Raw genomic sequence first — 26,208 nt, 5'->3', positions numbered from 1 at the left:
AAAACTTCTATTAAAAGTGTTTTTCCCAATGATTTTATTTGTTTAACAAAAAGATGAAATATTTCAAGATTTATTTAAGTGTGAATTATAGTCCTGTTAAAATTGTATTGGAAATTACAGTTCTTTGTTTCTGACCTACTTTCAATGGTTTATATAGGGGAAGTCAAAAACACAAAACACAAGGATATTTTACTGAATAAGCCATTTTCAAACAAATCTTCAATTACATTATTCCTTTTGGACTACATTGATATTGTTTTTCATAAAATATCAAATATTCCTCACATTCGATGTGCCGCCTATTAATACAATACTGCCTGGTTTTTCGGTGGACTGCCTCTTAATATGTCTTGAAAAAAAGGAAATAGCATTAATTCTTATTCATTCTTTTTAAAAGTTTAAATACGAAGCAAAAAGTATTCTAATTTTATGTATTATAAACTTTATTTCAAATCATAACAGAAAGAGATGCATATTTTGGGTCAAATAAACCAAATATTTAAAACACCATAACAAGAATATGTGCATAGTTTAATATTTCAAATTCAAAGAAAAATCAATATGCAAATATTTGACAATTTACCGACTAAGCCCGGAAATGATTGAAAGGTAATTTTTAAAAGACTTTCTTATATCAAGTTCCTGAACTATATATGCTTATGAAATATTATTTTCAGAATATGAGAATAATTAAACACACTTTTGTGTTAATATTAATTTGACTTACAGTGCTTGTTTTCCTTTCAATTGTCCCACAATTCGTATTTCATTAAAAAAACAAGTTATACAGGTCTGCAGATTTTTCAGAAATAAAATTATATTTTTTGTTGCATGCATCATCATTCCAATAATTTAGATGACTGCTAACCAAATGCAAACAGTGTTCATTGCCTCTATGATTATCAGGCTGTCCAGGTATCAAAGTAAAATAATATATTCTTGTGTCAGAGGTCATCCACTTCCATGTCCCTTCCATTATGATATCAGAACCTCCCAGCCAGAAACTTCCTGAAAAACCTGTATACTCGATTAAGTCGATGTAATCGAAAACAGTTAACCTACGAGATAAAAACTCCCACAAACAATGTCGCTGCAGAACTGCAGCTCTCCGAAAAAAAATATTTTATCAGACTACAATGGCTGGGACCTTGAGGAAAAAATATATTGCCTTTATTAAATTCCTTGCAAACAAAATGTGCACTCGTTACTGGATAAATTTCTTCAAATTCTTAAATTCTCGGGTACAAAAAAGCTCAATTATAAACATCCTTGGACATCCATCGCCCAAGTAAAAAATAAAGAGAATCATTTTAAATTTTTTTTCAAAAAAATAACACTTACACTGAACTGCCTCAGTTATTGTAATATTGGAGTAGAAATATGGCTAGATGTTAAGTCAAACACTAGCTTACAAAATTTAAATCTAAGTAACTTAATATTTATAAAACCTCTCAGACGTTTGGCTTCATGTCGCAGAAAGTTGTTTTCTGATGCTGATTTAACCTCGGCTAACTTTGCTCCGTACGCCTTGCAGAAAGTCTAAAAAAAATCACATGTACATATATGATATTAAGAAACTTAAATCCCCTTTATTCAGGCACTTGGTATGCACATTTGCTCCGTAAAATTTGCAATTTTTACCTCATTCTGTGGCGTGCCTCATCAATACTTGAAAATAATGGTAAGGTTTTGTTTTTCCAATATTCTATAAATGTTTGCAACTGGAAATCTGACATAGACCTAGGAGTCGTTTAATGGGGTATTGTTAAATAAAAGCGACACAAAGTAGTTATTTTTAACCCTCAAAACGTTTCAGAGAGATTAGGGATGCACAGTTAAGGTACGTCACTTGTGAAATAAGTTATATCAACGTTTTTTTATTCTTTTTTTTTTAGATCAGTACTCATATAGTCTGACTCAAAATCGGATAAAATGGGGGAATGCTGAGAGTGCAATTTTAACTACCGAAGTGTACAATTATCATTTTTGCACTTAAATCATAATTCTTTGGTTTATTAATTTATAAAGCCCTCTGTAACCATGGCAATGAATATTATCTTATTTTACTTAAATTAGTTTGAGTAATATTTATCATGAATCAAGCAAATACAAATTGCGCATCTTACACTTTCATGATTGATCAGTTCATCGAAATTGCGTGGGGATTTCTGGTACAATTTAAAAAAAAAATCCAATATCATTATCTTTAGTCTTTTCTAACAATTCGAAATTATAAAACTGTGAAGAACAATTTCGTTGGTCAAATATTTTATAAATACACGCAAAATTTCCTTATTGAGTTTTCAATGTAATTGAAATTAAAATTCAAGTAAAATATTTACAAACAATCCTTAAATATATTGCTTTTAAAGAAATAATGAATTGGGTACACTTTCCATACTAATTAAAACAAAAACAAAATATTTACACAGAAAAAAAAATATTGATCAAGGTCAAGAAATAGTTGTCCCCTCTAAAATCTGCATGCTCGTTGATTTTTTTTGTTGTTGACAAAATAGCTTATTGCAATTCCTTGCAATGCTGCTTCTTTTTCCTCTCAAACGGCCTTCTTTAACGCTTACACAGTAAAACTCGATTTAAACGAAGTCACCGTTCTTTGTCGATCATATCCGTAGAAGGGATTATTCTTAAAATTAATATAATTGGGGATCAAAGAAAGATTAGCAATACCTATGAAATAGCAAATATCCGTGTTTGTATTAAACGAGTTTTGCTGTATTTGGATTTGCTTCGTTTTGTACATGTTTACATTGACATTCAATTTTTTTTCTAAAAAGTTAATGAATTCAAAAATACTACCAATTCCTGAAAATAATTTGTTAATGTAGCTCTTTTATGCAAAAAGTAAGAAAATTTATTTGTTGTACGTATCATTAATTTCGAATGGCATATGGCATCGAATCAGTTCCTTCCTAAACTTAGAATAAGATTATATGATTAAATGATGTTTTCTACGCCCCTGTCAAGAATATTTCACTCATTTAGGGGGGTTACCATAAAATTATACCGGTGAAGGGTTTGAAATTTACAGATTCACTCAGAAGACGTAGAGCTTCTTTTTATCGAGAACGTTTCCTATATTATTATTCCACTAAATAAATCTTAGTCATTAGAATCTGAACTAAGGCGAACATTTTCAAGTGTGCATTTTAAGTTTAAAATTTTAGATGTAAGCGGCTACATATATGTTTAACAGCACATATATTAATAGAAGTTTAAAGCTTTACGTTATGAAAGACACAATAATATTCTTTCGCCCCATTTCCAAGGAAAAGAAACACTAGCAACTATAAATTAAGTGACAATACACTCAAATATTGTTATGAAAGTCCTATAAAATACTAAAGTGTTAATTACCATTGCATTAATCCAATTCAAAGGATAACGTGTAACAAACAGATAGCACTTGTTTGAAAATCGCATCCATTGACTTGTGCAACCTGCAGAGGTGAACCAGAACTCAACAAAACAGACAGCAAAGAAATTTTGGAAAAGTAATAATTAGAATGATTAAGGCAGACAGAAAAGTTATAATTAAAATAATAAATACAGACATAATGATAAAAAAGCCAATTATAAACTTTAAGTAAATCTGCGATTATAAGAACAAGGTACAGTTTCAATACAAATTAAGCCCTGCATTTTTCTTAAATATGAAAAAGATATAAGAAATTTAAATACATGTTTTTGAAATCATGGGAATCCCATTCAGTAAAAATGCACATATCGTTAAGTACGTTGTTCTCATATTACCTCCTAAATGCTTATTGTGAAGTCATAAACTTGTGCATTTTCCCGGTTTTTTTCTTAAAAAGTTGCGGAAGACATCAATTTTCAGTGATATTTTCTTTCAGAAAACACACTCTGCCACCGTCGCCCACAAAGATTTTGAGATATGTGATTTTTCAAAGCAGTTTACATATCCAAAAATTGAAGCAGGTGACGGTGGCAGTAACTATTTAGCCCAGAAATGAGTCATTCTGAGGCTTTTCTGCATTTAACTAGCAATGTACCAAATTAATGACTTCATATTTCCTTAACGGTCCTCCTTTATGCCATATTCTTTGTTGATTTATCATTCTCATCTACTCAACTATTGTTAAAGCAAATTTCATAACTTTTTAGTTATAATTTTTAGGGCACAATAAAGTTCAAACTGTACTTTCTTTGTCAAAAATGAAGGATATAATGCCTAACTTAAACCTAATTAACTATCTTTGAAAAGAATTGGATTTTTTTTTATCAAACGTTAAACAAAGTTATGGATTTTCCTTCTTTATCAAATGCCCTTTTGATTTCACAAAATACTTTGCACTAGGAAAGAAATAGCAATGGTATACACATTTAAGCACAGTGAAACATCAGAAAATATTTTTCAAGACGAAACAAAAGAAATACTTATAGATAATGTAAAGTAAGGAACATAACAAAAAAGTGTTGTAATTTGATTAAAAAAAACTAAATTAAACATCAAACAATAAGGCTGTACATGATAAATCTTGAACAACAAAACAATAAATTATCAAGCAAATTTGACAAATTTGTAATAAAAGTACGATCTTACCTTTACCAACAAAAAGCATTAAGAATAAAAATCTCATAATGATACAGCCCTGAATATAAACCATTGAACTCTGTAGAGTGACGTGTTTCAGATTTTATACATACTATCAATTAAAAAAACTTTCCAGATGTGTATAAATTATGAAATGAGATACCATTTTTATAGTTTCATAGGGATATGGCATGAATCTGATCACGCTATAAAATCCTAAAAGGCCGATGGACGTTATAAGTTGTGCCACATTTAATTTTGACACGAGATAGTCCAGAATTTTTACCACCATATGTAATTGTTAAATCAAAAAGTTGTTTTTTTACAGCATCACATGATGTCATGTTGAACTCACAAACACGTCTGTCTTTAAACATATGTAGAATCTCATGGGAGAATGGTCTGATTTTCAGTCCCATCAGATATCCCAAGGAAGTAAAAGTGTCAGATGGGATATTTTTCTCCAAGTGGGGTATTTCTCCCACAAATTTGTTCTAATGGGATAAATCCCAAGGATATTGACAATCACACATTTTCCCCCTTTTATCAGGGGATATATCCCTTAGATTATGAGAATGATATCCCACTCATGTCAAATCATATCAAAGAAGGAACTACATGTATGTAGCATTTATAAGCACATTTAAAAGAAGAAATACATTAAATGAGACACACTTTATTTATATAAATAAAACATTTAAATAAAACATCTCTTTTGGATTGAACCTTTGATTGCTTATTTGTTTAGGATAAGAACAACTACGGATTTGTGGAAACACTTATAAGGAGAGTATGATGACTGTTAAGTTAACCCAGGTTTCTGTTGAGTTTGCAAAAACAGTCAAACCTCGTTATCTCATGTCCAATGAGACCATGACAAATTTTTGATATATATATACAATTATTCGAGATGTATATATTATTGAAATTAAAATATAAAAAGTAATTGTAGTGGACTTAAAACACACTAAAACACAAACATTGTAATTTTAAATCTTGAATATATAGAGATAATGAGGCTCAACTTTAATTGTAAGTAGAAAAGTATTTAATGATATACAGCTTGCTCTTACTGTTAAGGTACTTATTGCACACCAGGCATAATTAGAGATATCATTTAAATTGTTGCACAATAGTAGACATAACTTTTTTCTATACAGGTCAAAGTGTACCGGTACTACATATATGATTGGCATACTACGGTTTTAAGTCTTCCTAAATTAGTACATTGTACTTACTACATTAGTCCTGATTGCTAGAGACAAACTCAGCCGTATGTAAGTATTTCATAGAAACAGTTTATGGTGTTTATTCCGCAGATTACATTTATTAATGTAACGAAGGAACTGTCCCTCCTGATCTAGGATGTGGATATAATAGCTGTTCAAATCTATTGTCAAGATCTGACTCTGGCTGTCTGTTGCAATGCCATGTGGATCAAATGTTCCCTTGGTAGTAGAGGGATGACCAGTGTATCTAAATCGGAGTATTCCTGCCTAACTAACCACTACCACTGCACTAGCTCCGCAGTCAGCCACACATATATCAAAGTTTGTGTTCTCACTGATGTATTTAAATATAGAAGATGAATACAGAGGTCTACTTTCACTATCAAACTGAATTGTTTGTTTTTGTATGAAGCCTGAGTAACGGACAACTTTTGATTGTTTATTATCATCACTTTCCATTGTAACCAGGAGGTCGCCCGAGAAGGTACTACAGACATAGTAAGGTTTCCACCCCTGTAGTGTGATCACTTCCTGTATCTGTTTATTCTTCACTATGTTTACAGTTCCCATACTAGGGTCAGTACAAACTAGATCTCCACTCCTTGTTACTGCTATGTCATGTGGTATGTTACCAGACTTTGTTTGGATTGACTTCAGTGGTTTGCCTTGTAAGTTGTAGAGTTTTATAATTTTGTCATGTCCACGTGTCCAGATTTCTTCATCACTGAGACAGGTAATACTGTATAGAACGTCATACTCAGTGTTAATGGTGGTGATGAGCTCTGGTTCATTAAGCATTGGTTTGACTGGAGGACAGGATATAGCTTCTTGTGTCTTCAGTGTGTAGCCATGTTTGTTTGTTGTGATGGACAATGCTGACAGAGAACCAAACATTCGATGGATCTGTTCTCTGTTGATTTGTTGAGGAGAGAAATTTGGTAATAAAACATTAATTTTAGGAGGTAAACTTCTGAATTCAGCATTCATGGATTTGTATGCAGAGGTAAGGGAGGCATCATTGGAGTCCAATATTTTCTTCAGATCATGTATGCTGTGTTTTACTTCTGAAGTAATCTGTTTGATTTCGTTTTCCTGTTTAAGAGCAGCCAGGTGTTTTGTTTTCTTCTCATCAATTTCAAATTTTTGTTTGTTGACAATGATGTTAATTTCTCTGTGCCAGTCTTCTCCTTGTTTGGTGACAGCTGTAGTCAGTTTCTCATAGTGTTTTTCCAATTTTTCTTTTTCAGATTTTATATCTGATGCAATTTCTTCATATGTAGGTTGTATTCGTCTTTCTAGTTCTTTCAAATCCTTGTATAGAATTTCTTTAATGAAGCTTGGTTTTTGTAAGATATCTGTTAATTTATGTCCATGATGTTCATTAGAAGAGATGCAGATAGAACAGACAGGAATGTCACATTTTTCACAATAAAGTTCACAACCTTTCTGGGTGTGGCTTGGACAGTATGGGTAGTTAACGTTAGGGGAAGACGTTCTGTGTTTGTAAGGTACAACATTGTGTCTGATGGAAGAATCAGAGAGATGTTCCCCTACACAAGCCTTACATAGGTTAATCAGACAAAGTTCACAATGACTCTGTAAGGCAGCTTTTTGACACAGGTCACAAGGTAGGAGTACTGTAGCTCTGTCCAGGGGGTCCATCACTTGTGTTTTGGTAAAAGGAGCAGACGACCCTGTTTGAAGTAAAATGGAGACTTAGGTCAGAAAGCTAGAGGAATTTTATGCAAATCTAAACAATAACAATATGAAGGTTTTTTTCTTTAATTGTAAGACAAAGTCGGTTTAAGAACAACATGAAAGATATATTTTTAGTCTAAAAATATAGTGTAAGCTTTCTTTAAGTTTGAAAAAAAAATTATTTGAGGAAAAAGTTTACACTTCATAAAATTGAAAACAATTGATGTAGTCAGTATTATGTAAAGTGTCTCTCTCTCTCTCTCTCTCATGCATTTCAGCTAAATAAATGTATTATTAATGACATCATCTGAAAAGATCTTAGAGTATATCTTAATCTAAATATTTATATTGTCTCACCTCAAAATCGATCATGGCTACCCTAATAATCCTGCATATTACAATTCACTTCCTTATCTTCATTCTTATTTTACCTGTTATCAGGTTATAAATGTATGATTTAAATCATTGTACTTGAAATATCACAGACGGTAGTAAAGAAATAAAAAAAAAATACCTACAGGAATTTATTGTCCTTATTTGATTTTTTAACTCATGCAAATAAAATTAAGAATCTAACTTTCTATCTCTCAAGCTATGTGCCCATAATTTTTTGTCTGAAAAAAATTTTTGAAATATTTTTTTTTATTTTGTGGAATGAAACATATGCAGATAACAAACAGTATTCAAGATCAAATGTCAATAAAACAAGAAAAAAGTAGCAGAGCAAACACGGACCTCCGAAACATCATAGGAGTGATCAGTGGCCATGGAGATATGAGCATCCCCTGCCGACGGGTCACACTCGCCATGTGCCCCTTGACATGATCGGAAAAACGAAAAAAAAACCGTCGTCAATTCAGTGTATAAATAATGGACTAACAATTGTTATGAAAATAGAAATACTGCGTATGTATAATTGTTAACTCTACTCCTCAGAGACCAGAAAAGCTTATGCGATTGATTGTTCTCTGTCTGTCCGGTTTTTTTTTTTCAAAACAATATTCCTCCTACAGTTTTGATTTAATTTCAATATTACTTGACACACAAGTAAACTACAATAAGATACTTAATTCTATTCATCGTTTTTTTTTTATTTTTGAATGGTGTTGCCGTGGTAAATAAAGACATTTCTGTGAAATACTTTCAACATAATATTCTCCTACAATTTGTTTCTGATTTCAATCTAACTTAAGAAACAAATAGACTACACTTAGATACTTAATTTTTGAAATCGGTTATTATTTTGATGACCAGTGTTGCTGTTGCAAGTACAAAAGAAATTTCTGTGAAATACTTTCAAATAATAGCACACTTTATTATCTACTAATATTTAGAATACGATCAACGTCAGATCTATGTTGCATTGACAAACTACATAAATATCTATATATATATATATATATATATATACATTGTATCCTACCATTCTAGATCAGCAACTTGAGGTCTTACGCAAGGAAATAGCCAATCAAAATGAACTTAGTCAAATGAAGTTCCATATACATAGAGAAAATTTCTTTTTCTTTTTTCATTTTTGGCAACTTTTTTAGGTCTACAATGTTCATTTTGGACTCATGTACTAGGGATATCATATCTTTAGCAGAATTGTGCCACTGAATTAAAGGGAACTCTTTTTTAGGTGCGCGTGATACAACTTCCTGGACGGTGTGTAGGCTGTTTGTCAACATCTGAAACCCACGTGTATTTCGGGGTAGGTATGTTTACTCTCAATTTTCTTTCTTAAAAGCTGCATAAGGGGTACTTTTTCTGATCTCAAATTTTTGTCTAAGCATTAATCTTTATTTTCTATTTCGTGAATTATCTGCTGAGAGTCTAGTTAATTAATTAATTTAATTTAAGCTATATAGTAACATATAGTGAAATTATTTCCTTGTGTGAGACCTAAATTGAGCATTTTGAGAATCCCATTTGCGTTCTATTTAAGGAACAGTTATTATTCAGGTAAAAAAATATTTATTTCAAGAATACACCATTGTCAGTGATCGGAATTTCTAGGAGATGTTTAATTTTTTTTCACGATTGTGTAGAATGGGTCTGCAAGGCAGACCAAACTTATGGAAAATGTTGATGACATGTAGCATTTTATGTACCAGTGAATATGTCTGTTTAAACAACTTTTACATAATGATTATCCTGGTCCAAAGCAGGAACATGTTAGAACAATGATGGTTACAAACCTACACAGGATACAATCTACAAAAGCGGTGCATGCATGGCTGAGATGGACATGACTGGACTTCAATAATATAATAATAAGTTTTTAATTCAATTTTTTCAACTATATACAAATCATCATTAATAACATTTGTTCATCATAACTCATTCAAAAAAAATGCAAACAGCATTAATTAAATATAAATGTCAAATAATTTAAATATGACTGTAATCAATTATAATTATTAAAATTATTGTTTCATTTTTAGACCTTTTCACTTTTTTATTACATTATTCAAAAAGGTTAGTCGTTCATCTTAAAGCACTACCAACTTACATCATAATTATGCATGGTGTAAAATTGTATATGAGAATTATACTTCCTTAAATTAATGAAGGTTATTTTTGAATTAAAAAGACAATTCAGTTATTCGAGATCAGAAATCAGTGCTGTTTACTTACATAAAGAAAATGAGTGGATTGAGTGATTGTTGTTAAACGTCCCTCTTGAAAATTTTTCACTCATATGGAGACGCCACTACTTGCTGTTGGAGGAAAATTAATGGAAAAAATTGACTCGATTTAGTTATTCTTGGTTTGATATAATGTGAAGAAAGTTGAATCTATTGTGTAATTAACTGTAAATACAACTATAACCATTTCTCTATTTTACTTCTAAGGGCAGAATACTTAAACTGCATGTGCCCTTTAACATGTTTAAATAGAACTTTTTAGTGTTCAGTATTTAGAGCTTCCTAAAGTAGCCCAAGCTGTGACCCAGCTCAACTAAATTTATAAAAAAAAAAAATACCCCAACCTTTCTATCATGACCTTATTTCGAGAATTAAGAATATTGTGTAGGCTATTGAAAGAGATTCTCTTGGTGAAGTCAGGTTAATCAAAATATCGATGTTATAGATACTCACTTTAACTAGTTACCTTTAAACCTTGGTACATGACCCTGAATCAAATATCTAAAGCAATAACATGCAATATTTCAAGCAGAAAGAACAGGGAATAATTCAATAAAAATTTGGCCCTGTATATTTCCAAAATATTTAGGGTAGAATGTTAGTGATGTAATACATTAGAATTCATTTTTTCTGAATCGTGGGAATTATAAATGCACACTTAGTAAGAATACACAAATCTTCAATACATTCAGATGCCTACATGTCAATTTGATGAAACATAACTTTTCTGATCTTGAGAAGACTTTTTCCTATATATTCTTATGTAAAACTTTGAACCCTCATTGTGGCCACACCTTAGCCCCGGAGATCATAATCTGAGCAAACCTTAACCTAAATCATCCGTGGATGCTTATCTTAGTTCCATAAAAATACACTAATCATAGATCTGCTGTTCTCCAGAAATTTTTAAAAGATATTTAAGTATTCAATCCTGTGTAAAAATTTATCACAAAATTTTTGCCCACCCTACCCCCAGGAGTTAACGCTCCGATTTGAACAATCTTGAATCTACACTACATGAGGATGCTTCCATATACATATCACCGATTATGGCTGTTTTGTTTGTGATTATTTTTAAAGATTCTTTTTTTCTTATATATGTTTATGCTCAACTTTGGTTGCCCGTTTTGGCTCCAGCCTATGCCTAGGTGTCATGATATGAATAAACTTAAATTAAGACTACCTAAGGATGTTTAGATAGATATTTATACATGTATCACCACTCATGGCTTTGCCGATCCTGAGAAGAAAAAAAAAAAAAGCTTTTCCTATAAATTCATCTGTAAAACTTTGATCGTTCATGGCGGCCCAACCCTACTCCCAGGAGTCATAATTTAAACAAACTTGAATTAACTACACCTGAGGATGATTCCACATGAGTTTCATTTTCTTGTCCCAGTGCAGTGGTTCTCGAGAAGAAAATTTTTAAAAGATGTCAAAAATTTGTAACTTATTCACTTATCTAGAAGTATCTCCCCTCGTCAGAGGGTGTGGCCGTTCATTTGAACAAACTCGAAACCTCTTCACTCAAGGATACTTTGCATCAAGTTTGCTTGACATTGGCACGGTTACTCTTGTGAAGAAGATGAAGATGTGAAAAGTTTACAACGAGAACGACGACAATATGGACGACGGACAACGGTCATATTTTGATAAGAAAAGCTCAATTTAGTCATCAGCTTAGGTAAGCCAAAAAAAGAAATGTTGAAATTAAAGTATTTTATTACAGCAGTAATTTACACTAATAGAGGATGATTAAGCATTATTAAAAAAATCCAAAGGATCCTAACCCGAAAATAAAATAATACTATTTTACATTTATCAATGTTGATGAATTTTACAAATCATTTAAAATATAAGAATCAGAATCAATTATCTTTCCTTTTAAAAATTATTTTCCTAAGAATGTTGTAAACCTAAAATCTATTATTGGATCCTAAATTGTTTTAATTGTTTCATACTATTTGTTAGATTAAAATTTGTTTTTGTACGAGATTTCACAAAGAAAATTAAACTTGAAGAATGACGGTGGGTGTTACCGCTCAACAAAGGATGCTTACTCCTGATATGTACCTGATTCCAAAGAATATTTCCATCTTTTATGCTATCATAAGATATTTTATTGTTTAGAGATTTTTTTGAGATTGATCACTGTCCATTACTTTCAGATTGCACATAAGAATGTTCGAAGAACCATGCGATTGCCGATTACGTTATTTATTGTGATTGTCAAGTAACATGTACTATTAGAATAGTCAACGTGAAGGATAGTTCATGGTATATGTAGCAGAGATGAATTTAATTCTTGAGATTTCAAAAGGACTACGACGATTTACGCCGGTATACGCGTTAGAGCTCTATAATTAATATTTAGGCGCGAAGCGTTGTACCTCATATACGTTATATCAAAATTACATTCGTATCTTATATAAATATTTACATTATTTTTTCTTATGCCTTATCCCACATATAGTTTGTCATTCAACAGTTCATTTTGGGAAATAAAAACATTTTGCACTATTTTTATGGCCCCTTAATCAAAAGTTTGGGAGTAAATATAGTTTATGACCTGTCCGTTTGTCTGTCTGTTTTCATTTTTTCCGTCTGCTTGTCCACAAAAACTTTAACCTAGCGTACTTGTATAACTTTTGATAGGGTCAGGCTATTACCTTCATATTTTACTGTATTCCTTGTGACAAGATCTCTTAGGGTACCACCAAGTTCGGCATCTTTGACTTTGGAATTTCACCTTCTTTAACATTTGTCCCAAACCTAAACCTAGGCAAAAAATTTTGAGCAACTGTTGCTAAAAGCCTCATTCTTCCCATATATATTCATCGTGATAAGCTTTCTCAAGAGGTTCAAATATTTTTTACTCTGACCCTTGAGATTAACCAATTTTTTTTTTACTTTGGCCATAGCTTTTGAACAATTTTTTCAAGGGCTTTTATATTTTACTTGTGTTTTCCTTGTGACAATGTCCTGAAGTTTTTGTTTAAATGTGGAATTTCCCCGTCTACATAATTTTCAGTTCAATGAAGAAAAACTAAATTTCAAATGCTAGCCTTAAAAATAAATATTTCTAATTTTGACTGGGATTTAGGGCAATATTCATTATGTTAGTCTTCGTTAAGGGACGAAATTTTGCCCCACGCAGTAGCGTACATAATCAATTTTGCCCCAAAACAGAGTCAATAATTGCTTAGTTAAATGGTATTTAGTACACAGTTAATTTTTTTTATAAATAAGCATGGAAAAACAGGACGGTTACAAATGGTCGGTTTACTAAAAATAAAATAAAAAAGTCTACTTAATCTGTTATAAACTTAAACTGTTATATTGTAGTTTATCGGAATTACTTTTAAGTTTTGAGGATGGAATTTAGTGTTCATGATGGTCTGATCAAACACATTCATAAGATACTGATCATCGATGTAGGAAAAAATAAAACAAGCTAAAATTTTCAGATGTTTTTTTTTCAATTAAAAATATTTTCGTTTTTGGATTAGACGCAAAATAGCTTGACTTTAGTCATGGAACATGACGCATTATTATGAGTTTAAAAATATTCACCGCGTATATCCCAACATGCGGGGTGTATACTATGTTGTGCGCGGGGTGTATGCTTCCGAAGCGAGAGAAAGGGGGTCAATGTAGGTTCTTTGTCCATTTTCTCAACTTACGGATATTTTTCGCCAGAAAGCATATGCCTACGGAAGAAAGCATTATCTAAGGAGTATATGGATACCTATGGATCTACTGGACACCTTCTAGTTTTATCAAACACCTCAACACAATTCCGAGGCTCGGAGCAAGATTGACGCTACACTGTGTTTATGATCAAATATCAGAAGAAAGCTATGCTTTATCATCACTTTTATATTATTGTTAAATACATGTTTACTATATAAACGTTTGTACAAATTGTCTGTAAATAAAACAGTTCGTATATAAAGATATTGACGAAAAATCAATGTTGTGTCCGGGGTGTATGCAACATGTTGTACGCGGGGTGTATACCCCATATTTTTCTTAGGATTGTTAGTGCGAAGTATCCATGGAAATATTATTTACACAGGTTTCCAAGCGACAGGTAGTGTTGATAAAGACCTTAATACTAATGTCAAACCAAAAAGCAAAAGTCCATAAACTTACTGAAGTATAAAACAAATTAATTAAATTTTAAAAAATCAAAAGAATAAAAAAAATTAAAAACAAACTATCATATTTAAACATAATAGGTGCTAAATGTGCAAGGAGCGATTGTTATCTGAATTAATGCTACATTGTAGATGGCGCAATGGTCTAAAGCTAAGTAATCATAAGATATAAAATCTCTCCAAAGGGGGCCCTCGCCCCCCTCCCCAATCCCTGCATTGAGGACACTTTGTCCTTTCTTCGGATCATAAAATCTAAATATTTCGTCTGTTAAAAATAATAGAAACACTACATGAATGGTGTATTATGAATAAATCTCTTTTTTGTTTCTGCAACTTCTATGTTATCAATATATGTACTCTTAAGCATTTATGACAGTGATGTAGAATCTATTTTGGAGGGGTGAAAAAAAAATATTGACATAAGTTGACTAGCTATAAAAAAAAGGGGGGGGGGGGCTAATCGAAACTCAAAACTCCTATTTCAGATGGGGTTGAAGGTCCCATCTTTTTCCAGTAACAACTCTCCTTTTTTTACTTAAACATTCTACATAATCATTGTTTGACTATGCTGCAACAAAGGGGGGGGGGCAATTTGACTTTCGATGAACATTTTCTGTAATGAAAAGTAGTGTATGGAACAAAAAGGGGGGGGGGTGTGATACTACGTGTTTGTATGATATATTAAATTAATTTTCCTTTCAATTTTTGCAATGAGTGGACTCCTTTTTCCTTATCTGAAAAGATTTCATATTTTACAAACACAATAAGCATGTAAAGCCAGCTATAAAAGTCCACATTTGTAATAATATATGAAGGGACGACAATTTTCTGAGGGCATGCACAACTGAAAAAAAAACTGTTTGGGGTAAAATTACAATTTTACGTTGACGTGTAATTAATATCAATTAATGTTCACCCCTCCTTTGATTTATTATCGTATTAACACGTAATAAAGTTAACCCCCCCCAAAAAAAATGACCTAAGACACAAACACACCCTCCCTGGGCCCATTCCTAGAAAATATGTATTCAGTACAATACAATGCCCCAATATAAAACAAATAGTTTACTGCCAAATGTGAGTTCCTGGGAGCAAAGTACACAGCATATAAATACTACCTGAATGAAAACAATTTTTGCTGTGTTTATGACATTACAAAAATCTAAATATTTTCAATAAAAGAGTTGTGGAGATAACGAACAGTATTCAATCTCAAAGTCCATAAAACAATACAGAATATGAGCAGAGCAAACACGGACCTCCGAAACTTCAGAGGTGGGATCAATTGCCATGGAGGAGTGAGCATTCCCTGCTGACCGGTCATACCCGCCGTGTGCTCATTGTCATGATCGTGAAATAACGGAAAAATCCGTCGTCAATTCAGTGTTTAAATAATGGACTAACAATTGATATGAAAACGTCAGTCAGCATTTGACTCAATGGTATATTTTATTTGCTGACAAGGTCATTGTATCGACCATAGAACTTACGAAATGATGACTTTAAACGAGACTGCTGAAATCCTTGTTTCATCAATTTGCTTGTCAATAACTTACCTCGTTTTAGAAATTGTTCATACTTAGAGTTGCTCTTGCGTATTGAATCAATTGAGACATATACACTCCGTATGCAGTATCATTTTTAAAATGTTGAAAAGGGTCAAACAGAAATTATGAGAAAATGTTAAATGTTAAAAATTATGCATTAGTGAAGCATTTACTTAGTAAAAAGTAATGATCTGAATAAGGTGAAAGGGGTGAATTGTTGTTCATCACTTTAAACAGTTAAACGAAGCACCCTGTAGATTTACTTCAATGTGCATGCAACCTCAAAAGTACGATAAACGTGTATCATTTTTTCCCCCCACAGTAAATCGAATTCATGAACCTGAAGCTGTGCTATTACAAAACTGCTGAATAATTTAAAAAATAAATATAACTTTCACAAAAGTCAATTGTTAAGAATTTTTAATGATATTTCAGACAATGATACTATAGAGTAAAGAGAGGGGTATACACCCCGCGTACAACATGTTGCATACACCCCGGACACAACACTGATTTTTCGTCAATATCTTTATATACGAACTGTTTTATTTACAGACAATTTGTACAAACGTTTATATAGTAAACATATATTCAACAATAATATAAAAGTGATGATAAAGCAAAGCCTTCTTCTAATGTTTGATCATAAACACAGTGTACCGTCAATCTTGCTCCGATCCTCGGAATTGTGTTGAGGTGTTTGATAAAACTAGAAGGTGTCCAGTGGATCCATAGGTATCCATATACTCCTTAGATAATGCTTTCTTCCGTAGGCATATGCTTTCTGGCGAAAAATATCCGTAAGTTGAGAAAATGGACAAAGAACCTGCATTGACCCCCTTTCTCTCGCTTCGGAAGCATACACCCCGCGCACAACATAGTATACACCCCGCATGTTGGGATATACACGGTGATATTGGATGGTCTAACACACCATAAAGATTCTCCCAGTATCAATTAAGATATGGTTTAATCCTTATATATAATTTCCATAGCTGGGAGGTACGGGTTCGATTCTTGTTTGCTGCACTGATAAAACCTTAAACGTAAACATAGATCGTGCCTTCTCTTCGCCAAGCACCCATCACCTGAATAAAAAGTAACAGGTCTTTTGAGTCTGACTTAAAATGTTACGACTGGCGTTTGCAGATTAAGAACTCTTAAAGATCAGTGGGGCTGAGTGCTGAGTAAAGCTGTGAATTTAAAGCGATGTTAAAATATTAGTTTAATGTCTAAAACAACAAGAAATAACCAATCGATTTCCAGGTAATTTAAAACCAATAGACATTTTCACAACGAAAAATAATCTTAATGTAAGTTTTTACTGAAAGAAAAATTGAAGGAGTTTGCACCAAAATTCTTAGGGATTCTTACATATGAAACAAGCATTCTGAGAGTATTGCATAAGTAATACATGTCACCTACCGGGTTCTACTTTTTCTTGTGGATGTCATTTTATTATATGCAAAAGTGATGTCCAAGGTAAAACTGCAAGATTTTACAGTTGTAAATGCCTTAAAACTAATAAAACAATCCATATTAAGACGAAAATTCAACTCATTTTTCCATCGTTTTTTCCTCGCTTCATATTTTTGTCAACAAAGTTAGCGCAGTTCGAACCCGATCTTAATTAAGCGATTATGAAAAATATTCAAAATGCCATAATTCTGTCAAAAATCAATGAAGCGAAGCGAAATTCAAACTTGATCTGTAACTCATTAAGATACACTCACATACCAAAATTCAGCTCAATATCTGCAAGCATTTAGAAAAAAAGTGCGGAAAACCAAGTGGGACAGACTGACGGGGACAGACGGACGGACGGACGGACGGACGGACGGACGGACGCAGAGGAAACCTATAGTCCCCCCGGTTTCACCGGTAGGGGACTAATAAAATACTGCTTTAAGAGAGCCTTTATCTTTCATATGGAATGGTAGCAAAGCTACATTCATTCAAGGTACAGTATTACATGTATATTCAAAGTAATGAAAAGTAAAAGAAAAGTGGGCGATCTTACATACCCAACGCTCCCCAAAAACTCAAAGTGACAATTTCCCATGAAAAATAACAGAATAAAACTTTTCTGGTAATAAACACATCTAGAAATTGTGTCCTAAATGTATGCGAAGTTTGACGAAAATCTATGTCCCCGTTTATGATGATTTGCGCCTGCAGACAAATTGGATATCTGTATTTCAAGTATGACCAAACATTAAAGTTGAAAAATTTCCGAAATTGCCGGAAAAAATGTAGGAATCGGAATTTTCTGGTTATATGCATATCTACACAGTGTCTCTTTAATACACTGTATGTGCAAAGTTTGTTCAAATTCTGTGCAGCGGTCTTTGAGGAGTTGAACTGACAAAAAAAAAAAAACAGGACTGACGGACTGGCGCCCTAGCTGACTGACACACTGACGGACCATTATACCAGTCAGTTTTGCCTATTTGCATAATAAGCAAAAATGGGGACCAAGTATTTTGCAGAAAATTTATTTTCTGGCTAGTGTGGGAACTTGTTACCATAGCAATCAAAGAGTTATTTATTTCAAGCTGGGTATCAAGAATTGTTGCCATGGGTTATTTAAGTAAAATTTACTTTCATCAGACCAATATTAAGTTAGAATTCTTCTAAGATTTCTTAGATTTACATGTAAAAATTACATGTAATTAAATTTTCAGAGAATCAAGAAGACAATATACCTAAGTGATGCTATCAGTGAGATTAAATTTGACTTATATTAGAGGCAAGGTCAGACCAAGGTCATAACCTTTTCCCTAGATATTAAGAATCAAAAATACTATATCAAATCATACGAAACCTACTAGTATTTCAAAGGACTGATTTTTTCCTTTTTTCCTAAAAAGATACTACTACAAAAAGCTTTAAAGATGATATTACCAATCTGAAATAAATAATGTAACTAAAACGGATATTGACTAATGCGAAATTTCTCTACTTTTCTTACATTTTAAGGATATATAAGTTATATTTATATCTTTCTTATATTTGAGTTTTTCTTATTTTCACATAGAGAAAATGTATCACTTCAAATTATTAAATGATGCAAAAACAAAAAGTTTTGATCATTTGCTAAGAGAGGAAAAAAACTTTTTACGGATTTTTGGCTATAATCTGTACCTAGATTGTAAATGAAAATATAGGTCAGATCCAGCATCCGAAGCAAGTCTGGTGGTGTTCATCCCTATGCATCATCCATGCATGTTTGGTTCAAGTAGGACTTATAGTAACTAGGGAATGAAAATATAGGTCAGATCCAGCATCCCAAGCAAGTCTGGTAGTGTCCATCTCTAGATGCATCATCCTTGCAAGTTTGGTCCAAGTAGGGCTTATAGTTCCTTAGGAATCGACCTGCTTCAAAACCTTTAACCTGGTCACTCATCCGGAAAATTTAGGTCAGATCCAGCATCCTCAGCAAGTCTGGTAGTGTTCATCCCTAGATGCATCATCAGTGCAAGTTTGTTTCAACATGTGAAGTTTGATAACACCATCTTGAATGGTATATTTAAAACTGAGCTAAACACTAATTTAAAAAAAAGTGAGGTCAAGGTCAAAGGTAAGGTCAAGGTCAAATAATGTTGATGCAGTTGCATAGCTCTCATCAATATCTATCAGCATATGAAGTTTGATGAAAATATCTTGGATAGTTTCTTTGAAACTTAGCTTTGAACAGAGCTAAACGCAAAGTGTGACGGAAGGACAGAAGGACGGAAAACGGACATAACAAACACTATATGCCCCGGCCATATTCATAGCTGGGCATAAAAAATGGTCTTTTAATATTTTTCACCGAAATATATGTCACATAAGCAAATATACTTTGAATATTTCACCTAGTCAGAAACCAAAGAAGAATCTAATATCAATTGAAATTTGCTGAATTGCAATTTTAAAAATTGCAATGTTAAAGCGGCACAGTGAGTCAAAATCATATCTTAATTTTAAGATTCTGTAGCATACAGAGAAAGACTTACGAAAATTATGAGTATATAGCGAAGATATGACAATTAAACTGCAAGAATTGACTGCGCAATATAAGTGCCGGAAAAACAAGGGTTGTATCTACCGTTTCGTTGTTTCGTATATGTCAAGGTCACGCTACTCTTATTTTTAGCTCAAACTTGTAAACAAAATTCAACTGAAGCATGCAAAGGTGAGAAATATGTTCCAACAACTTTTTAAAAAATTACATCAACTTTTTTGGTCTGCTTATATTTATTCGTGGATACCCGAGACCATGGTAACTATGGAAACTTATTCAACACTTTTCTGCGCACGCGTATAATAGGGAGGAAGAAGTACCAGGGTATTTTGCAATATTTTCGTTCTGGGGCAGACAGAAATTATTTTTACTTTTATTTTTCCCCATAAAAATTTAATTTTTAGGTTCTGAAACCTGTAATTTTCTGAAACCTAATACTTTAAGGAATTGAACAAAATTTACAGAGGTCATGCGAAAATTCTACATTTGTCATTTTTCCCCTTTGTGCGTCACTGTGCCACTTTAAGAAAAATAAAACCCATATCGGCCCCCTTTAAATAATTGAAGTCCGTTCTTTTTATGCACAATACAATTAAGAAACTTTAAGTTGATCTTTAAAAGTCGGTTTTTGTTTTGGATTTTAAAAATATTACATGTTGGTGAATATTTTAAGAACCATCATATCTCCCATATAAAACTGTGTTAAAAGAAATTAATTTGTAATTAAAATAAACATATTCTAATGTACAGAGACCGAATCATTATTCCGCAGGCTCTTAGACCAGAAACATTAAGGACATATTCCTATACTTTCCAATTCTTAAATTTACTATTAACACTATATTTCTCACATAACATTTCCTGTCTCTGTCAGTGCACGAAAAATTTCTGAAACGAGGTAAACAATTGACAGATAAGTTGATAAAACAGAAATATAAACGGTATGGGTTAAAGTCAATACTTTACAAATTTTGAAGTCGATCCATCAACATTGATTGTAAATAGTATCTATCATAAAGTCTCATGTTGACCGACGTTTTTCAAACGCTTGATTAGACAATTATTCTCACACTGTGATGACTGTGTAGTTTTCCGCTTGCCATATTATTACAAGAGGCACATGGCGGGTGTAACCAGTCGACAGGCAATGCTTACTCTTTTTTGGACCTGATCCAAATTCCGTAGATTTTGCTTTGCAAATAATATGCATTGTTTCAATGAATCGTGAGCTTGATTATTTTTGTTATGTTCATAATTCATTTTAACCCTTATTCCACGGTCAATGTTTTGGCTTATCAGTTCTACTGCTATGGCGAAAATTTATAATTAGTGTTAACAGATAGCAAGCAGTGATTGCATAATTCCTTTACTTAACTTTTAGAATTCTTATTTTTGATGCAAACAACATACAAGATATGAGTTAATTAAAAAGAAATGAAAGAGCTTTCTACTGACATATAAAGTTTATTTGAATAATGCTTAGATTTATCGAGTTAAAGCTAAGCTATACTTACAATATGTATAATACGAAAGAAATTTTAATGCTGTAAAAATTGATACATTACGAGGGTTGTTCGAAAAGTCCGAAGATTTCTGTCATATTATTTTATTTGAAGTCATGTTATCCAAATTTGAAAGAAATATTTTAACAATAAATTCAATTGATTTATATGAGTTTCTTTTTTTTTTTTTTGCATAAATATAAGGATTTATTCAAAATTTATCCGGATTTTAAAATGCAAAAATCTGTTTGGGTAGCAGGTCAAAACTTGGTTCTTACAAACAATACACTAAATATTGTCTGTAGTCATCTTCTCTGTAAAATGGAGTAAAAACTAAAACACCCTTTACATTCAATGTAAGAATTGCTACGTCGATTCATATTCCAAATTAGAGCTTAATATTTTGCTTCGTTGAAAAGAAATCAAAATGAGAAGATAGGTATAGTTCCTTATTGAAAACGACAAAAAACAATGATATTATAGAACGTCAAGGAGCAGCGGATAACGATGCGATTTTGTGTTTTACTCTGGAAAATCCTGAATAAAATCTAAAATGTTGGAGGAATAAAATATGTGTCACAAACAAGTTGTGTATGTGTGTACAAATAGTGCAGGTGGTATTTAATGATAGAGACTCTGTATCGGATGAGGACAATTTATGATTATCAGGGGATGCTCACTCCTCCATGGCACCTGATCCCACCTCTGATGTTTCGGAGGTCCGTGTTTGCTCTGCTCTTATTTTGTATATTGTTGAATGGACGTTGAGATTGAGTACTGTTCGTTATCTCCATATCCTTCTCCATGAAGAAACTGTTTAACTGTTTAATTCTGAATATAAACTTTTAAAAGTTGGAACGTCAAGAGTTGCCTATCTTGTGAAAGCAGAGTAAAGTACATGTATTAAAAGAAATTAAAATCTTAACAAAGGAAATTAAAATAATCAACGAGAGTAATTTCTAAAAAATTAAAGTCAAGTATTACGAAAAGTTTTTTAATTAATGAGTGGATATTGTATTATACTGTGTGAAATGTACAGGGATAATATTTCTAAGAAATTCTGAACTCTATTTTTTTTAATGTTACATTGCTGTTTAGTGTGCTCCGCGGGTACAAAACATGTTAATTTTAAAATAAAGTACAATGTAAATTGATTTCTATTAAATGGAATGAAATTAAACTTCACACATCAACAAAATAGATATTTTTACTTATGATATTGTGCTTATTTTAGATTTCTAGTGATTTATATACCTTAGCTTATCATCGTCCTTGAATTTTTCAACAATCTCCAAAGTATCATAACTTTACATGCAACTAATAGTAGGTATATATTCTTTATAGTTTTTATAAGGCACAAAGTTTTGGATCTTACTGAAGAGGCAATATATATGCCAACAAACTTTTTTTATTTTAAGGGAAGGCCTGATGATATTAAAGATTATTTTTTATTATATTAGGTCAAAATTCGTAAAACCTGTGATGTTTTCATTATAAGCTGTTCTGTTACTAATACATGTAGCCGACCTTTTTTAAAGTTGCTGTACCAAAACTTAGGAACATCTGAACTGCAAATCCTATATTGTTGTCTAGGTGACAGAATGTACCTTTTGTGAACTTATTCATACTAATTTAGTGAATCAAATATTCACTTTAAAAAACAATATCGGGTTAAAAGTTTCGAATTAACCACAACGATTATATAAGAAGAGATTCACCACCATACTATAATAGCCCATCATTGAGGACTCGATCCGTTGACAACGCACTGAATTAGGAAATCACAACCTTTTCATAGGGCAGCAATGACAATGTTGATAGTGTTTGGAATTAATCATTTTGGGATAAAATTTAGAGATAAATCCTTGTTTATTAACATTATATATCTGGTGCTCAGATCTTTATATTTTATCAATATTTACAGTTATTTTCTATTGACTTTCTTTGTGAGAAAACAAGCATTTCTTATAACTACATCACACACACAAAAAAAAATCATTAGATGCTATATTTATTCTGCGTGTCATTAAATAACACAAATGCAAAAAGAAAATATTTTAAGCATATAGGTAGACATAAAAAGTCTCATTCCTTTACAGCTACATATTACATCAAACTTTTGCCATAAAACACATACGAGTATATATTTGAATAAAGTATTATAAACAATGACTATTTTTACACTCGTACTCACGCCCTCACACTCACTGATCTCTCTCTCCTCTCTCTCTCTCTGTCATATTTTATATATATGTACAAATAGGCAATTAAAAAGTATATTATTTTGACAAACGACCTAGCTCTGTAAACACATAAAAAAATTAATACATGTAATGTCAATAGCTTTCAATTTCTTTAAGGGAATAGACGTCTTTTTACATCAATTACGTGTAACCAAAGGCAAAGCATTTTATTTTTTAAAAAGTAACAAGTTCATCTCTATTCGGAATAAATATCAAATATGTATTTAAATGAACAAAACAATTCAGGAAATTTGTATCACTCTTCTGCATAGCATTTCTGGGTAGTTTGGTGTAAATAATATTACAACACAGGTGATTTTAGAGATTATGAATGAATAATTCCAATCTTCATTTTATCTATTGATTTCCTGTGTTTTGATTGGACGAGAACACGTTCCAGAAAATTTTTACACATCGATAAATTCTTTCAATCAGAACTACTTTCTTGATGACACTACTAGGCTATCGTATAAACAATGAAAGCAGTTGTTTCTGGGTCTGTTCTGGCTAAATAATGAATACAAGAAACTTTAAATTTAATTAGAGCTTAAACAAAACTGGCAACATACTAGACTGCCTAACTGATGGACGCCGTGAAAATGTTTATGTCACTGTCCGATCACGAGTGTGAATTTTAAAAATCGCTGTCTCAACGTTCATACGTAGAAAATAAGCTCAGTCTGTATCGTTTTGACAGGGAAAAGAAACGTACCTCAAACTCTTGCCCTATTAGCATCAAATTCATATTTACTTTCTATATTGTTCCTCAATATTTGAATAAACAAGTGCAAATTGAAGGCGTCGTCGGTCTGCAACTTTCACTATGAGAGTTGTTCTTTATGTCAACATGGCCATGGTCAAAGACGAACTATTCTGAAGCAAACTCGTAATTACGATATTTGTTGACTTAAACAACATTCGATTAGTTGTTATAAGTTTATCTATCGATTGTTTTGACAATTTAAGTTGAACTCTATCGAAATTCATCTCGATTACGTTCCTTTACGGTAAAATGTATTCCTACGCCGTCCAGAAATAACGAATTGTATGGAGGCCTCAAAGAGAAATAATTTAAATATTTTTAAAAATTCGATATTGGAATTATAAGAATTAAACGTTCTTTTTGAAAAATTTATCGATGTGTAAACTCTTGACATTTTACTCACAAACTTAACATAAAAAGTGCTTCGCACTTTTATTTAGTTTGTGAGTAAAATGTCAAGAGTTTACACATCGGTAAATTTTTCAAAAAGAACATTTAATCCTATAACAGTCATTTCTGTTAAGTTAAATAATATTTGCATTCATTAGGCTTGCATGCAATCTTGTGCATATTTTTGTCTGTATACACCAAATTGAACACCCTTGAATAATCATATATGTAAATTAATATATGTTTCTAGCGCTTAGAATAAATTCGTTTTAAAAAAGAACAATATTATTAAGAAGATTATCTGTCCTCTAAATGTTATAAATCTGAGCAAGTCTAACTCCTCATGTGTTCCTGATATATGCATTTTCGTGGTATTTGTGACTTTTACGAATAATCCCACAATGCGAGATCGAAATGACGTCATATTTGTTATTGTAGCCAGGAGGACCAGGCTGCTCTATACATATAAGTTAAAGTGTTAGTATATGGGGATTGAGGTGGGAGAAGTTATTCAGATTTAAAGGTTTTCTAAACATTAATAAGATTGTTAATCAGAATATTCTTTCCTTCTATAAATTACGAGATACACAATATATCTACTTCCATGAACTGAATCTGTAAAAATATATATGTTTTTCATATTTAAAGTTGCTTATCATTTACTAACGAAAAATCGACAGGTCCCTTTTCTTTGAACATCGAATTTTACTTATCGCATAAAAACGTACTGTATACAATTCGTGTTTAAATTCTTAAAGTGAAATACCTTTTTGAAAATATGTGATGCATGTGTCTGTTTTCGTTTATATTTTAAGCAACCAACATTTACTTGAGGAAATGATGACGTTTACAAGTGTATCGTTTTTGTTCGATTTTCATCCGACTATAAGTTTTAAAAATATTCTCTCCATCATCTAGACGCATGCCTTTTTCACCAAAATCCAAGCGGTTTGATGATCTTCATTGTTTGCTTTATTTTCCGGACGACAATTGATGGTTATATCAATGTTTTCTTGTTAATATAGGGGAACCCTATGTATGTTTTTTTTAAAATATGGACCTTTTTACCACCGCCCAAATAAATATAGCAATTCAGATATACATCACACGTAATACACGTCAATTCGTCGGTTTTTTTGTACTAGAATAACAAACTTCTAACTAAAAGCCGACGACCCTATGGTGTCCCGATAGAGCCATTGCAAAAGTGTATTAGCAACGCGCAAACGCATTAATGACAACGCGCTAACGCGTTTATGATACCGAGTTGTGTGTTATCGCAAAGTCGTGTTGTGAACAACGCGCTAGCGCGTTGTCATTAACGCTATAGTGTATTGTCATTAACGCGCTTGCGTGTTGTATTCTAACAACATGCAAGCGCATTAATGACAACGCGCTAGTGCGTTAATGACAATACTCTACAGTTGTATTCTTGTATTGTTGCAT

General features: G+C 32.1%; 1 protein-coding gene across 1 annotated transcript; it reads right to left on the bottom strand.

The window, feature by feature from the left end:
- Positions 1-769: 769 nt before the first annotated feature.
- LOC134243346 (uncharacterized) lies at positions 770-7,467 on the bottom strand. The gene is made up of 6 exons (XM_062725605.1): positions 7,006-7,467; positions 6,082-6,897; positions 4,932-5,070; positions 3,379-3,461; positions 1,449-1,539; positions 770-1,008 (listed from the first exon to the last, which is right to left on the bottom strand). Exons 1-6 carry the CDS (start codon positions 7,465-7,467, stop codon positions 770-772), a joined length of 1,830 nt encoding a protein of 609 aa, XP_062581589.1.
- Between the last annotated feature and the right edge of the window lie 18,741 nt (positions 7,468-26,208).

The sequence above is a fragment of the Saccostrea cucullata genome, unplaced genomic scaffold, assembly GCF_032062105.1.
Source record: "Saccostrea cucullata isolate Sc308-1 unplaced genomic scaffold, CSIRO_AGI_Scuc_v1 ctg2609, whole genome shotgun sequence".
Taxonomy (NCBI): Eukaryota; Metazoa; Mollusca; class Bivalvia; order Ostreida; family Ostreidae; genus Saccostrea; species Saccostrea cuccullata.
This window is presented reverse-complemented; position numbering and strand designations above follow the sequence as displayed.